Source organism: Thunnus maccoyii, chromosome 1 (genome assembly GCF_910596095.1).
Source record: "Thunnus maccoyii chromosome 1, fThuMac1.1, whole genome shotgun sequence".
In the NCBI taxonomy this organism is placed as follows: Eukaryota; Metazoa; Chordata; class Actinopteri; order Scombriformes; family Scombridae; genus Thunnus; species Thunnus maccoyii.
The window spans coordinates 22,390,968-22,405,809 of NC_056533.1; the positions used below are offsets into that span (position 1 = coordinate 22,390,968).

At 38.7% G+C, this 14,842-nt stretch overlaps 1 protein-coding gene across 3 annotated transcripts; it reads right to left on the reverse strand.

The window, feature by feature from the left end:
* Positions 1-449: 449 nt before the first annotated feature.
* swap70a (switching B cell complex subunit SWAP70a) lies at positions 450-13,981 on the reverse strand. Of its 3 annotated transcripts, none has more exons than XM_042419513.1 (12): positions 13,573-13,981; positions 8,788-8,928; positions 7,258-7,431; positions 6,841-7,068; positions 6,323-6,469; positions 5,979-6,087; positions 5,693-5,874; positions 4,312-4,419; positions 3,558-3,724; positions 2,278-2,476; positions 1,458-1,554; positions 450-1,059 (listed from the first exon to the last, which is right to left on the reverse strand). In XM_042419513.1, the coding sequence occupies exons 1-12, from the start codon at positions 13,666-13,668 to the stop codon at positions 941-943; spliced, it is 1,767 nt and encodes a 588-aa protein (XP_042275447.1). In that variant the 5' UTR covers positions 13,669-13,981; the 3' UTR covers positions 450-940. The 3 variants fall into 3 exon arrangements, with proteins under 3 accessions (XP_042275447.1, XP_042275453.1, XP_042275459.1); XM_042419519.1 differs by lacking the exon at positions 13,573-13,981 and adding an exon at positions 13,259-13,519; XM_042419525.1 differs by lacking the exon at positions 5,979-6,087 and having other exon boundaries at positions 5,693-5,854.
* Between the last annotated feature and the right edge of the window lie 861 nt (positions 13,982-14,842).

Below are 14,842 nucleotides of genomic sequence, written 5' to 3' on the forward strand. Positions count from 1 at the left end.
TCTTTGTTGCATGTCATATCTCTCTCTCCCTTGTTTCCTTCAAAAAAACCCAAAAGGAACACCGAGCACTAGTGTGTACACTCAGCATCCACAGCTCAAGATACACTGAGGCTCTTAAAACATCTCAAATGTCTATGCACGTCTTTCTCACAGCTTCCACATGAGCCTGTAGCACCTGCACAGTGGCTCCCATTGCTCCTCAGTTTATAATGAACTGAGGATCCTGCTCATATGGTGACACCTAGTGGACACTCTTTGTCCTGATTGGGAGGTAGACGAGTCAAACTGAAACTCCATAACAGAAAGAAAAGGTGACACTTGTTGCCATCTTCTAAGACACATTTAGGTGTCTTTATTTGGAAACAGCCTCCTAAAGCTATAAAATGTACATATTTATGAAAAGGAAATCCACTTTCATGAAGAATAGTTGGTATTTCACTATTTTTTACCATGTTAGTTATGACTGACAAACAGCCTTCACTCAACTCTAGCTAACAAAAGTTTTTTATCAGGAAATGAAGCCAGTGTATTAATTATAATTAGCAGGATATCAGTTATTTTCCCTAGTTTACATCACAGCAGGTTCATGTCAAAACACAAATATGCAAAACAACCGCAAAGTTATGAAATTAAATATAGTCAGCACATGAGAGCTAAGAAAGGATGAAATTACCGACTGCAAGACAAAACAAAAACTGAATAAGAACATGAATGAAGATGAAAAAGATAAGATGCAGTTAATCCAAGATGTACATGTAAAGGCAAAATGTGACTAATGAAATCTGTAACATAGTTTTGTTTTTTTGCAGCTATCGTGTGGCTCAATAAATTCATGTTATAAAACCCTCTCAGACCTGGAATGTGAAAACATTGGCTCAACAGTTAATTATGGTCAGAGTCTTCCTCATCAGTGTGTGGTCCATGGAAACATGATGAGCGTTCACTGAGCCTGAGCCCCCTGGTTTTTACTCTCCTGCCAGCACTTCTTTCTCATCTCCAGCTCGGCGTCAGTAAATGAAGCTGGACCCCAGTTAGTGATCCTCTGAGGTCCTTTATGGCCTAAAAAGACCATTAGAGAGAGAGAGAGGGGGGGGGGGGGGGGGAGGGAGGGATGCCTTTAAACAAGACAAATTACTGATTCAAACATGTCAAGAAAGTAGAACATTGTTGGGTGTGGAACAACAATAATTTAGACTTAAAACTCTCAGCTTTGTCACGTACTTGGGCTATAAATTACTCTGACGCAGAATAAAGTACTGGGGGTGGCCTGTGTTAGCGCCTAGTTGGCTAAAAGTAACATTACAGTTACATAATATTTAAAAAACCCAGCTGTCATGACCTTGAATATAAAAATCTCTGCGGTTAAATATCGGTCAGTTAAATACCTGTAACTACAAGACTGTTCATATATGAGTAAATAATGAGCAACCACTAATGAGCAGCTATCAATCCCTCACCTGGCTGGATGAGACGCACTAGCCCCTCATGTTTGGCCACCTTGTCTTTCCAAGTCTTAGTCTTGTTAGCTGCTCGCTCAAGTTTCCTCGACACCTCCTAGATATGAAGAAGAAAGAGAAAGACGCATTCAGACCATATGAACTCTGGACAGATGTCAGCACAGTGCAGACAGGCAGATAAATGGCTGTGAGGACATTTTGAGACAGTTGAAACTATTCTTCTGTACTTCTGCTACAAACTGTTTTGATTCAATCAAACTGGACAAATTTTATGGATCTTGAGCATCTATGTTTTCAGTGTTTGTATTATTTTCTGTAGTGTTGACCTGAGGGCAAGACCGATTATCCTTAGAGAAAATAAAGATACTGAATTTACTTAATTCTCCACATTACTGAAGTTAATGTTTTATTTTGTGCCAGTCACTGTCGTCTACCCTCTCATCCCTCCACATGTCATTCATCCAAATAGTTATTCTGACTAGGGCTAGGTATTGAATCTCAAAACTTTTTGGGCACTGACTGAAATATTTTGTGCTGAAAGTTGACAGTTCAGATTCAAAATCTTGTTTACTTATTCTTTGATCAGATACATCTGATAAATAAAACAAAAATAAACATTTAACCAGTTATACTGTCATTTACTTAGGCAAAGTTCTTGTGAGCATATCGTGTTCGGACATGTGCTTTTATTCCTAAATACTGTATCATTTGGTATCAATACTAAAACTCTGATGCTTTCTAACTCTGGTACTAGGTCCCCTTGTTCCTCATTACTGACTGTAGGTCTTGTAGCTTATTCTGTTGTACAGTTTGGCCTGACCTCGTACTGCTCCAGCGCTCCCTTCCGTTCGTTCTCCAGTGTCTCCAGCTGCTTCATGGCTGCCTGCAGGTCTCTCTCCTTGGCCAGCTGCTCCTCCACCAGCTCCTGCTTCTCAGCCTGAGTCTGAGACAGCGCCCTCTGCTGCTGCAGGTGGATCTGCTCCAGCTCTGTCCTTTTCATTGCCTCCTCCTCCAGCAGCCTGCGAGGAAACGCACAGCAAGCATGCTTAAAATGTATTTCAACTGTCTTACAGCGGTCTACTTAGTTTCTGCTCAATGTGGAGGGAAAAAAGGAGCTGAAGCCAGAACATACTGGGAGTGTTTGTTTCGAATGTCACCCACACTAACACAGCAAGCCGATTCAAAATATACACAGAGAAACAGTGAGTGTATTTCACCTGTTATCAACCCTACAGCTGAATTAAACCAGCTGGTGGAAAACAATGACTGGGCCACTGTGATAACTATGCTTATTGATTGTCAGTGCCAATGATTTTCTGAGATTGTGTATTTGTAGTATTATTGTACTGGAATGCAATGTATTGTTAGTTGTCATTAAATTAGATTTTTGTTTTTTGAATTGTGTATTTAAAAAGCAATTTGCAGTACAATCACTGTGATTTAGCCATTTATTGTTTTATTCATTGGTTTTATTTTTGGCAGCATTTTGCACTTTTTTAGAGAGGTGACAGCAGGAAATGAGAGATGAGGAATGACAGGGAACAAGGTCCCTTGCCAGACTTGAACCAGGGACGCTGCGATCACATGGTCAGCATCTCAAACATCTCGGCCACCAGGATGCTCGTTCTCATAACTTTCTATCGTCAGATGCATTTTCTTGAGCTATGCTTATCACAAGAAAATCCAGTTTAATGTTAAGAGCAGTCTTCTTGCAGTAAAATCGACAACTTATGGAAGTGTGTGTGCAAAAAATTATAAATCTGGGGAGAAGAGTTTAAACTGCTCTGCTCCTTTAAAACTATTTGGCTACTTTCAAGGTGAAAATGAAGAAAAACAAAATGGTGATTGTATATCATGAGGTGCAGCAAATAATTACATCCAATATTTAATTATTTAGGTAAACAATATAATACAATCCAATACAACATCACCACAAACTACAGCCTAAACATGACTATGTAGTATTAACAGATAATTGTTTGAAAAAGTTTGAGGCAGCTATTGAACTGGTTTGCATTATATCATACAAGTTCATGTAATTGTATCCTGCTGTATCCACACACTGTCCTGCGTGTGTATGTATGTGTGTGTGTGTCAGACCTGGCCTGCAGCTTGCGCATGGCCTCTTCATCCTGCTTGGCCTGCCTCTCGTCCTCTAAGGCCTCCTCCAGCCGGTGGTACATGTCCTCCAGCTCCCGGACGCGCTGCAGGTACTGCTCCAGTTCACTGGACTTCTGAGCCACCTGCTCCTCCATCTGCTGACGCACCTGAGCGAGTCCACACACACACACACACACACATGAAAACACATACATAATTACATGCACACACATAATGTAGATAATCAGTGTTGCATATTCTTACACAGTAAGTGAGGACAAATCTATATAACAACTGCAAATCTCCGACGTTTGACACATTTACTGTGTACTGAGTGTCATCTACGTCCTCCTCCATGTTGCTACAATGACGCAATCTCACCAAAGGAAAGAATAAAGTTATTATTATTTTTACAAAGACATTTATCTGTGTAATCACTGTATTAACATGATGACTAATGAGAGTTGTTGCATCTGACGCTCACAAAAGATGAGTCAGCATCATGGGATATTACATTTAAATTATTTTTAGCTTGTGTTTCCTGGAAGGACGGAGCCACAGACGGGTGATGGTGACTTCATCAGAAAATATGCAGTATACAGAAAGGTAGCTTTAGTTCACCAGACTTACTGATTTTCTTTCTGAACCTTTGACGAGACCATGTGTCACCACATATGCAGTGTTTCACTTATCAACCCATATCATCGGGACAAACGAGTAGTGTTGTGAGAGGCAGACTGAGACTGCAAGTTACCATTTTCTCTCTCTCCAGGTCCAATCTGTAGCGATCCTGCAAGTCTAACTGAGTCTTCTTCTTCCTGTCTTCCTCTATCGCTGCTTTAGCCGCGGCCTCTTCCATTTTCTGTGAAGCACAAAAGAGGAAAGGGCTGTTACTTCTCTGCATCACTGAGAAACTTTGATTTATTTTAGAATCTGTGGTGATTTTGGAGGTGCACATATTTCAAGGCCAAATAAATGGATTTGCAATACTTTTCTTTTATGTATTTTGTGCTTAATTACTCCAGATTGTATCAAACAGAATGCAAATATTCAAAAATGATGTGCAGATTAGACACAAAGTTAAGAAAGGGTGACCTTCCATATTAATCAGTAAAAAGATGCAAAAGCTTTTACATTACAACATTTAAAAAAGGCCATCTGGCAGAGCAAAAAGAGAAGTGAGAAGCCATCAATAATGAGCTGCAGCTCTGAAACTACTGACTTCATACGCCTTGGTTTTCACTACACACAGGTGTCCCTGACTGATATATGATGTCGTTTGCATGCAGGTTTTGCTTCCCTTTTCAGTATCAGTGTTGTGCTGTATCGTCCGTGGATGTGTATTTTAATTAGTTTGGCATTAAGTTTATTTTGAACCAGAATATGTGACAATAAAGGGAAGCAGATGAAAACTCTAATTTTTATACAAACTCACACTCATTAGGTCATCAGTAAGATACATCAAAGTTTTGCCACATGTTCCCTCTTAAGGCTCTTCTTTAACATCCCAAAGAAGACAAGCAATGCCGAAAAGAGTGAAAACTGCTCATGAAATTTAGATGCATGTTTCATCATCTCGATCCAAGATTTCCATAATTACACAGACCTACTGTAGTTTCATATTTGTGACAACAATAATTCACATATCTGTGTACATATTTGTTTGATACTTGATATTAGCAGCCCTGCAATAAGTACTATATTTATAGCTCATTACTGTATGCTCAGTTTTTGCTAAGAGGAGGACTTGATTCAACTCTATAATGATTTTTGAGGCTGTGGTTTCTTGTTTTGTTGCATTGATTTGCATTGTAACATATTTACAAGAAATCTTCATAGAAAATAAACCACTGATTGGCCCAAAGGAGGCACTACACCCTTTGTGAACATCAAAATGTTTTCTCTATGCTTGTTTTTGAATTTGAGTAATTTTAAGGAACGACTGAGAACAATGGTAATCAGGCAGATATAGAAGGAAGGAGCCTCTGCACTAAAAATAGCAACGTCTGTTAGGTTCCGTGACTAGAGAGTGGATTCCTTTTAAAAGACATTTGGGTTGTGCAATTGGTTACTGGAACTATGTCAGAAATCCTTCTTCTGAATGTCAGTTTTTATGTTTGGGGACAAAAGAGTACCTTCCTCATATCCTCCAGCTGCCTCTGTTTGTTCTCATTGGCCACCTGGAGCTGCTTCATCTTCTCCGCCAGGTCCCCCTCCTCCGTGTGCTGCCTCTGCCGGAGCTCCCTGCGCCTCAGCCGGGCCTCACGGTGAGGAGAGGGCAGCCCCAACCTCAGCAGCTGGATGCAATTTTGAATAGCTGCCATGAGACAGAGAAATCAGCCGACCTCCACAACAAGAGACGATGATGACAAAACTGTTTATGATGAGGTGGTTATAGATCAGTGGAAAATGACTAACTACCTTGAATCCATTCCTGCTTCTTCTTTTTATCTGACGCGCTGATCTCAAAGCTTTTGTCAGTGCACTTGATAATAAACAGGCATTTCTTTCCTTCTTTATCTGGCAAAGACTGCAGGTGAGAATAACAAGTCATGGCACTCGGGCTCAGGTTTCTATACAGACAAAAGTGTGGATTTATAAAAATTCAAAGTGTTTCTGCTGCGTGTTAATCATAAATTAAACAATAAAATTTGGAGGGCCATGAAAATGACTGAATCAATAAAAACTAACAGTATTGCCAGTATATTATATCCAGGTGACAACACATACTAACATAAATAAAACTTCACTATTTCAGTGTTTACCTCCACACAACAGTTTCGGTCCAGCATGATAACTCCTTTCTTCTCCACAAGATCCTCACACATGTAGTACGACAGTGATGTGGGTTGAAGCACAAACCAGCGCTCGGTCCAATTCTTCCTCATATGGCCCTTTTTCATCACGTAGCCCTTCAACAGGATTAAACCATACAAGCACAAAATGCTTCTGATTCAGAGGATAACTGTGTGTGTTTTTCAAAGCAACTGATAAATAATACATCATTCATATTACACCATATTATGGTGTTTACAACATGCCACAATATGCCAACTGATATCAACATATGTGAGGTAGCATGTACAAATGTTTTCATATTCAAAGACAGTGTTTTAATGTGATCGTTGCACATAGTATATTGCATTTACATGCAGCAACTAGTGAAAGAGATGATTAAATATGCACTGTACGGGCCCGTCTGTGGATTAAGTGTCATGTATTGTTCTTGAGTTATTAAATTATTTTGTCTACACACACACATGCACCATGACATGAGTCTAACCTGCTTGAGCACATCCAGTATGAGTTCCTGGAAGACCTCATTGATGCCCATGGACAGGGTCTGGCGGTTCATGCCCTTGCTGAAGTAACCCATCCCCACCAGTTCAATCAGCTCCCAGGCAGTCAGGCAGTCCTTCTTCGTGTTCAGCTGGAGCTTGTAATCTGTAAACTTCTCCTCACTCCATCCACTCCCCATGGCCTCTATCAGCTTTTGCAGAAAGTACTCGATCTAAGGAGATGGACAAGATAGGAGCTTACAACCATATATGGTGGAGGTGATGGTTAAATACTTTTCTGTGTTAGATTTTTTACTGCATATTCTAGATCTGCATATTCTGCTCTGAGACAGGCAATGGGACAGATGTGACTACCTCTATATGTGCAGTGTGATGTGTGAACAGCTCAAGCTCTTTCTCACCTCTTCAGTGATGATGACTAGTGGGTACGTGTCCTCTGACAGAAAGTTGAAAATGCACCACACTTTGAAACAATCATTGTCTAAGATGAGTAGATTTTTAGTGCAGATTTTCATCTTGTAACACAGTGTCCAGCACATCTTGTTGAACTCCAGTACATCAAAATCCTCTCGTACCTGTGATTGAACACAAAGCATTCAGTCAGAGTCAAAGTCAAACTGGTCAGCACCAATGCGGGCAGCGTGTTTACAAATGCTAAGCAGGGGACTAGTGTTTGTCTCCTTTCAAAACCTCGAGTCTTCAGGATGTGAGGTACAAACCTGATGTAGTTAAATGCCTAATTTTTATTCAAGTCAGAGCCTACAAGAGAGAGGCAAGAAAACAGCTTCCGAGTACAAACAAGGAAACTCAAGCAGTTTACTAATTCACATCGGAGTTAGTTTTATAACTCTTCAACAGATGTGTTTGCAGTGTATTACAATGCCACTCACTAAGCTACAGGGCAACAAATATCTATGAGAGAGCATATTCCTCCCTTTAGTGAAGAGTGTCCAAGGATGCAGCCCACTTTATCTACAAATTCCAATAACATTTGTTACACTATCAATGAATAAATAATAGAGAGTGTTACACTGAGTATAACAGAGAAGTGGCTGTAACCACTTCTTCTCCCACGGCGCAAAACAGATCATAATTAGTCATACTAGTCTGTGTCATACAGTTTCACAGAAAGGAAATTTGGATATTTTCTATTTTTACTGTCTGTGAAATTGTATAGCTGGTTGTTTGCCTGAGTACGTCTGAGTCTAAAAAAGGACCTGTGAGACTCGTTCATAGCAAAGTGCAACATTTAAACAACATTTAATATTTAAGCAGTTGGTTTCAGTTTCATTAGCAGTAGCAATGTTAGCTTACATGCAGCCTTTTATCAAACATTGTTTATCTACTTTATCTAAAATGCAATTTTTGGAGGATTATTTTCAGGTACTTTTTATTACAGCTGTTCTGTGATTTGCTGTTTGTTCATCAGTTAGGTGCAAACCAAAAGTTAGCAATTATACTAGGTTTGCTGTGTGAGGCTAATGTGTTGCTAATACAACATACTAAGCAACTGTAACTGTTAACACTACTGTTTACTGTTAGGCTCACTTTTATGTTTTTTACTCTTTACTTTTACTCTTGTGGACTACATAGTCATAATAACATGCACGTTTCTATGAGGACTTATTGATGATTACTGGTGATACTTTGTTTCTTCCTGGCATGATGACCAATGTAACTAATTTGAAATCCTTGTGTCCTTCTTATTTCCTCCAAAAACCTCAAAGGCCAACTGATGTCATCAACCTATATTGAAAGAGTGCATAACTGTGCACCAACACATATAGTGAGGGCAGTAGAAACATAGAAAGTTTTATAAAAATTTTACATAAAAAGATACCCAGCTCTTGTTTCCACTTGGGAAAATTATAGTATTTTGACAGGAGTTAACACCTATTCTCTAACAACTCTGTCAGCTTCTTGGTGCCCACCTTGTCAAGAATAAACTTGTTGAGGTAGGGCATGTAGCCCTGGTTGGACAGAGGCCCTTTATCATCATCTTTGAAATGCTCTTCAAGGGCCACAGGGTCATGAGGGACCTTCATCACGGTGCACAGGCTGTGAGACAGCACCTAAAGAACCACAGGTAAGTGAATTAGATAGTACATGTATAATACATGAGTACTGCAGGTGAAGAAACAGAAAATAATTCATTCACATTAATTAGTACTTGCATACCCTGCATAATGAACATAAAGGGTAATTCAAGATCAAGCTCAAGACCTGCTGCATGGTTTGTTGGTTGCGTTACCACATATGCAAAAACCCACTGCTGACATTTATAAGCATTACTGACCAAGCGTTGCTTCAGCTCTTAAAGCTGAACTTTCATTCCTTGAACTGAACCTTCTCCCTACTGGTTGGTTGTGCAGGGACAATAATGGGAGGGTTACACCCAAAAGGTGGGTAATACAAGTGTCTCACATATGAAAATGTGTAATTTTGACTAAGCAGCACTGTAGCTTCACATCAACAAGAACCATGGTTTAATTCCAATAAACTCCACTTGCAAATGTTTTCCTCTGACGGTCCAGAGATAGTGGTGGTACATGTAGCTTTAAACTCACCGTCACAGGGATAAGGATAAAGACCATAAATAAATCTCCAAAAATAGGGATTTTTAGAGTTTTTCCTGGCCACTCTGCAGTGTTGAGAGAGCATATGTGTGACATGAAAAACCCTGCAGGGTCCCTGAAGTCAGACTGTGTCTTTATCAGGCTGGGCACATAGACATCAAACCCAGCAGGCAAACAAACTGAGGCCCAGAATGTCATACAGCAAAACACCACCTCTTTCTAGCCTTTCCTTCAGCAAAAAGGGCTTGTAACAAGGTTTCCTCTGACTTCAGCTACAGTTAAAGTGGATACAACATGCTTACATTTTCTCCCTTTTTTAAAAACCCTGTATGAGTATTACTACACAAGGAAAACATGAATAAGCAGCAAAATCTGTGAAAAAATGGAGGATAAACATGAGAATCTGACAAGAGTAACAGCATATTGGCATCTGTACAGCAAAATAAACAGAATGTAGTGATGGTAGAAATCCCCTGTGTGACTTTGAGTAAAAGTAACAGTAACTAACTGACTAACTAGCTAACTAGTAACATTATTACTTTAAGCAGTATTTTAATGTTGAATTAAAGTTGTACTACTTATATAATGTTGGGTAGGCTAATTTATAACACCAGTTAGACTATATCATCCTTTATCATGAAATATTTTGTATGTAAAAACTCAATCTGCAAAATAATTATAGGCTAACTATAGCTGCCAAATGAATGCATTGGTAAAAGGTCTGATATTTTCTCTTCAATCATACCTAGCATTAAAGGATGGGTTCACAATTTTTCAAGTCTGTCTTAACAGTCAGGTGCCCAAATGAACATTAAAATAGTTTTTTCTTGCCATATTCATTCCTCCTGTTCATGGTGCACTTCAAATGTAAGTGATAAAGGCCAAAATCCACAAGCCTCCTTCTGCACAAAAATATATTTTAAAGTTTACCTGATGGTAATGTGAAGCTTCAGCCAACCAAATTAGTCAAATCAAGTAGATATCTTTCAATGTTAGACTTTTTAGTGCCAAAGTCCCTCTTTTTGTTATATATTTTTGTTATCTTCCACCACAACTCAACAGAAACACAGTGCGAGGAAACACAATGAGGGAATTTGATGCTAAAATGTGTAAATGTGGCAGATATCCACTTGATATCACTAACTCACACTGCTGAAGCCTCATATAAGCGTCACATAAACTGTTAAATGCATTTTTATACAAAATGACTGTGTGCGCACACTGTGGATTTTAGCCCCCTTCACTTACATTGAAAGCGTATTTGAAGGGAATCTTTTAATATCCAGTATGAACAGGAGGAATGATTACAGCAAGGAAAACCTCTTAGTATTTATATGGACACCTGACTGTTGTTTTAAGACAGACTTGAAAAATAGTGAACCTTCCCTTTAACATTATAGGCTAAGTAACGTTACCAAATGCTAGGTTAAAGTACATGTAATGCCACCTCAAAATTAAACATAGGCAAGGATGTGCACAAGGCTGCAGCCCATTTGCCCTCTTTGGCTAAGCTGCCCTTCTAGAGGAAAAAAAAAAGTTTTATTTTTGCTGTTGTGGCTGCATAAATATGACTAGTCCATAATTGCTAAAGTTAGACCGACCAAATCAAATCACCATATCATCCAAACTGCACAGTTACAACCATTACATTAAGTGTGCTTCCTGTAGAGATAGGGGGATCTGATGGTTTTGACTGATGAATCATGCTAGATTAGATATTGTTTACAGTCAATATGAAGCTACATGTCATGTGCGAACCAGACCAACCAAATGCCCATGTTAGCGTTTTTCTAGCTTGTGACATGAGCTGCTAGCTATGTTCTTGAACATGCTTCATTCAGGTTGCGATGAATTTTCAAGCAACAAGCAGATGTAGCTGATAGAAGTCACTTTTTTTTCGTTAACTTGTAATGTTGAAATTGATTAACATGTAATGCATGTTTTTTTTAATGTAATGTAATAACATTGGGTGCTTACAGTAGGCTACAATGCCTTCCAAAAGGAGTAGACAACAGATAGATTAAGAGCTGAGGGAGGCGGCTAAGAGGAGCACAACTTTGCAGATCTGGATTCAGACTACCAACTATTTTCAGTGGAAAGTAGTTAAACTGACTGTAACTAGCTATATCATTAGCTATGTTTTCAAGCAGTTCCTCAATGTGCATCTAAATCTATGAGATGGTCTTAGTGGAGATCTATGTCTGGTTTTAGTGGAGAGTGCAAAGTCAAGTGGTGGTTGGAAAACTTTCGTTGCCAACTCTCCAAAGCACCATGCAACATTCGTGGAGACACAAAAAGCCATCAGTCCAAGTGAGCGCATCCTTGAGTGACAGAGGCTCTCAAAAACTTGATGGAGCTGCAGGGAAAATGTCTTGAAGACAGTCAGAAAGGTCCTCCCTGCTGCCAGGATGTTGCTTTTCTAGATCTGAACAGCACCACTGCTGTTCGGTCCACCGCAACATTTTTGGTGTCCGTGATGTTTACTCATTAGTACTCTGCTTTGCTTTGTATTTTGAATGAGAGCCAGATTGAAGTAACAGAAACATGGCGTTTATTAGTCAGCTCTGTTATCATTTGTAAACTCTTACAATGATTTATTTTACACACACGAACTTGATGTAGCCTATATTTTGATCAAATAGCAATATGTTCCTGAAGGATAACTTCTTGGCTGCTGTAGTTATTCTTGTAAAATTCTGAGTTATGCTCTTGTTCATATAGAAGAACCAGATGTTTTTTATAAGGTCGATTTCAGTTGTAAAACTTTGAGGAGGATGTGCAGTCATTTAAAATATGAAATGTTCATAGTTGTGTGGGTTGGAGTTATAGAGTTTGCAGACTGGAATACTTGGAGATGGTAAGAAAGCACACAAAAAACCTCTCATAATTTGTCATACACAAGTCATATACTAGGCCTTGTTGTAATGGCCTTGCTATTGTTGGAGCTAATGTGTTCATATCCCGAAACTTCAATAGAAGCCTGAAGTTCTTTTTCTCTAAATTGCATTTATGTCTGTAAAGTATCTGTGTGACAACAACGCTTTGTTAAAGCACTATAGAAATAAAATGGAATTGGATTGAAAAGAATGACAGCATATTGTCTGGCACTGATTTTATATTATTGTCTACGGAAAATTCATAGACAGAAATGTTGATTATTGTAATCCTGTCATTCTGTGGTATTCATTCATGGAGATATAAGTGCGATCAAATATTTGGTTTTGGATGATACAATGAGGCATGTTACATTTAAAATGACTCGAATTTGCAAAATCTACTTGTAAATTTTTATTTAACATTATGTATACAATATCAACTCATAATCATCTGAGTTCAAAGAGTTTATTTTTGAAGTTTCAATGTTTTGGTTTTCACTTTTTTGGTTTCAAAACCATTTCCTCAAAGTTTGAATGCTTTATATAGCTTCTGCTTTCTATAACAAGGAATTAAATGAAGGACCATTATGCAATGTTGAAATGGTGTGATCACATACAGGTAGCCTACTAGTCTTTTACAATTAAATTGATAGATGGCAGCGCTAAGCTCAAGACGCAAAATCAAATTGCTGCTTCAAATAGTAAGAAGCTATATCTGCAGTAATGTGCGCAATGATATAATATCTGCAATGATATGTTAAGTTAATTTAAAACAATTTACAAAGTATTTTGATTTATTGTTAGTTAAATGACCATATTTTACACCATTTACTGTGTGTGTGGGGGAGCAGGGGGGCTCCTTTCAGGTTAGAGCAACAACCCCTCAAAATGTCTTTGCACGTCTCTGAACGTGGGTAACTTATATATAGTATTTGAGTAAATGTACTTACTTTCCACCACTGACACGACAATACACAGTAGGATCCAATTTAGTCGCATGTTTATTTCATCAAATGAGGTTACAGACAAAATGTCTCTTTTGAAGCTAACGTTACCGGTGTCCAGAAAGCTGACATCAACCGACGTGATGGACATAGACGTTAACTTATTCCATAGTGAACGTTGGAACGTCAACCGTTACATCGACTAACGTAACGACAGGTGGAAGAGAACCGTTATAAACGTTGGTAAAGTAAACTGTTACTTCTCAGCGTCTGTGCGTCCTTCAACTTGTAAACGTCAAGAAAACAGAAGTGATACACACCTTTAACTGAGACTTGGAAACTTTTCCACGTTGGTCCACGTCCAGGGCCGTGAATGCGTGCCATATGGATTTCAGAAGCTCCTCACGAAGCCACATTTTGTCCCGTGGTAGTATCAAAGGAGGTGGTAGTTGGTGTCTGTTGTTTTCTTAACTGTCCGCCTCTCAAACACTGTGCGATGTTGGTGGTGCAGTAAAGGGAAGTGTGAAAATAGCGCCACATAATGCTTGATTGTGTGCTAACCATTTTCATCATTAGCAACTTGCCCCCACATGTAAATGTGGATGTTTTTTTTTGTCTCAAACCCTCAAGTAACAAAGGGATTATCTGCCAGTGGTGGAAGGTAACCAAGTACTTTATAATTCATTTTGGGGTACTTGTACTTTAACTACTAACTTACTTGTGTACGTCCATGTTATGCTATTTTATACTTCCACTCCACTACATTTCAGAAAGAAATATTGTACTTTCTACTCCTCAACATTTATTTGACAGCTTTAGTTAGTTTTCAGATGAAGATTTGACACAATGGATTATGTAACAAGCTTTTAAAATACAACACATTGTTAAAGATGAAACCAGTGGTTTCCAACCTTTTTGGCTTTTTACATCTTGCAAAAAGCAGTGTGTAGTCGGGGTCACATTTCAGATGTCTATGAGCTATTAACAGCTCCACCAAATAGTGATTTTTCCCTCTAAACATGGTTTCATTTCAATAAATGTTCAAATGATCCAATATTTCACCAAGAATCAAAGATTAGAGAAAAAGTCCAAAAATTGAAAACAGATTTGTGTATCAGAAATTAGTTTTTTCTTCTTTCCTCTCCCATTAATCATCTCACGACCCCTCAGATTTATCTGGTGACCCTTTGGAGGGGCTCAACCCCTAGGTTGGGAACCACTGGACTAAACTAGCCAAGTGTATATAAAGTAGTTGAAACCAGCTCCACCTCCAGCAGCTACAACAGTAACATGCTGCTTACACACTGATGCTTCAGTTTTATTAATCTAATGATGTCATCAGTTATTGCAGAACAAGTAAATTTACTTTAATACTTTAAATACATTTTGCTGCTAATACTTCTGTAGTTAAGATTTTTCATGCAGGACTTTTACTTGGAGTAATGGAGTATTTTTACATTGCTGTACTGGTACTTTTACTTAAAGGATATGAGTACTTCTTTCACCACTATCAGCATAGCCAAATATGATGAAAAGGAAACTGGTTTTCTTTGGCTGGACTGGCCCTTTAAAAGTCCCTCAGACTATTTC

Coding starts and splice junctions, on each gene's coding strand:
- swap70a (XM_042419513.1), bottom strand. CDS start 13,668: ATGTGGCTTCGTGAGGAGCTTCTGAAATCCATATGGCACGCATTCACG. Junction 8,929..13,572: donor TTTCCAAGTCTCAGTTAAAG/GTGTGTATCACT, acceptor GTGGTTCTTTAG/GTGCTGTCTCACAGCCTGTG. Junction 2,477..3,557: donor ATGCGCAAGCTGCAGGCCAG/GTCTGACACACA, acceptor GTTTCCTCGCAG/GCTGCTGGAGGAGGAGGCAA.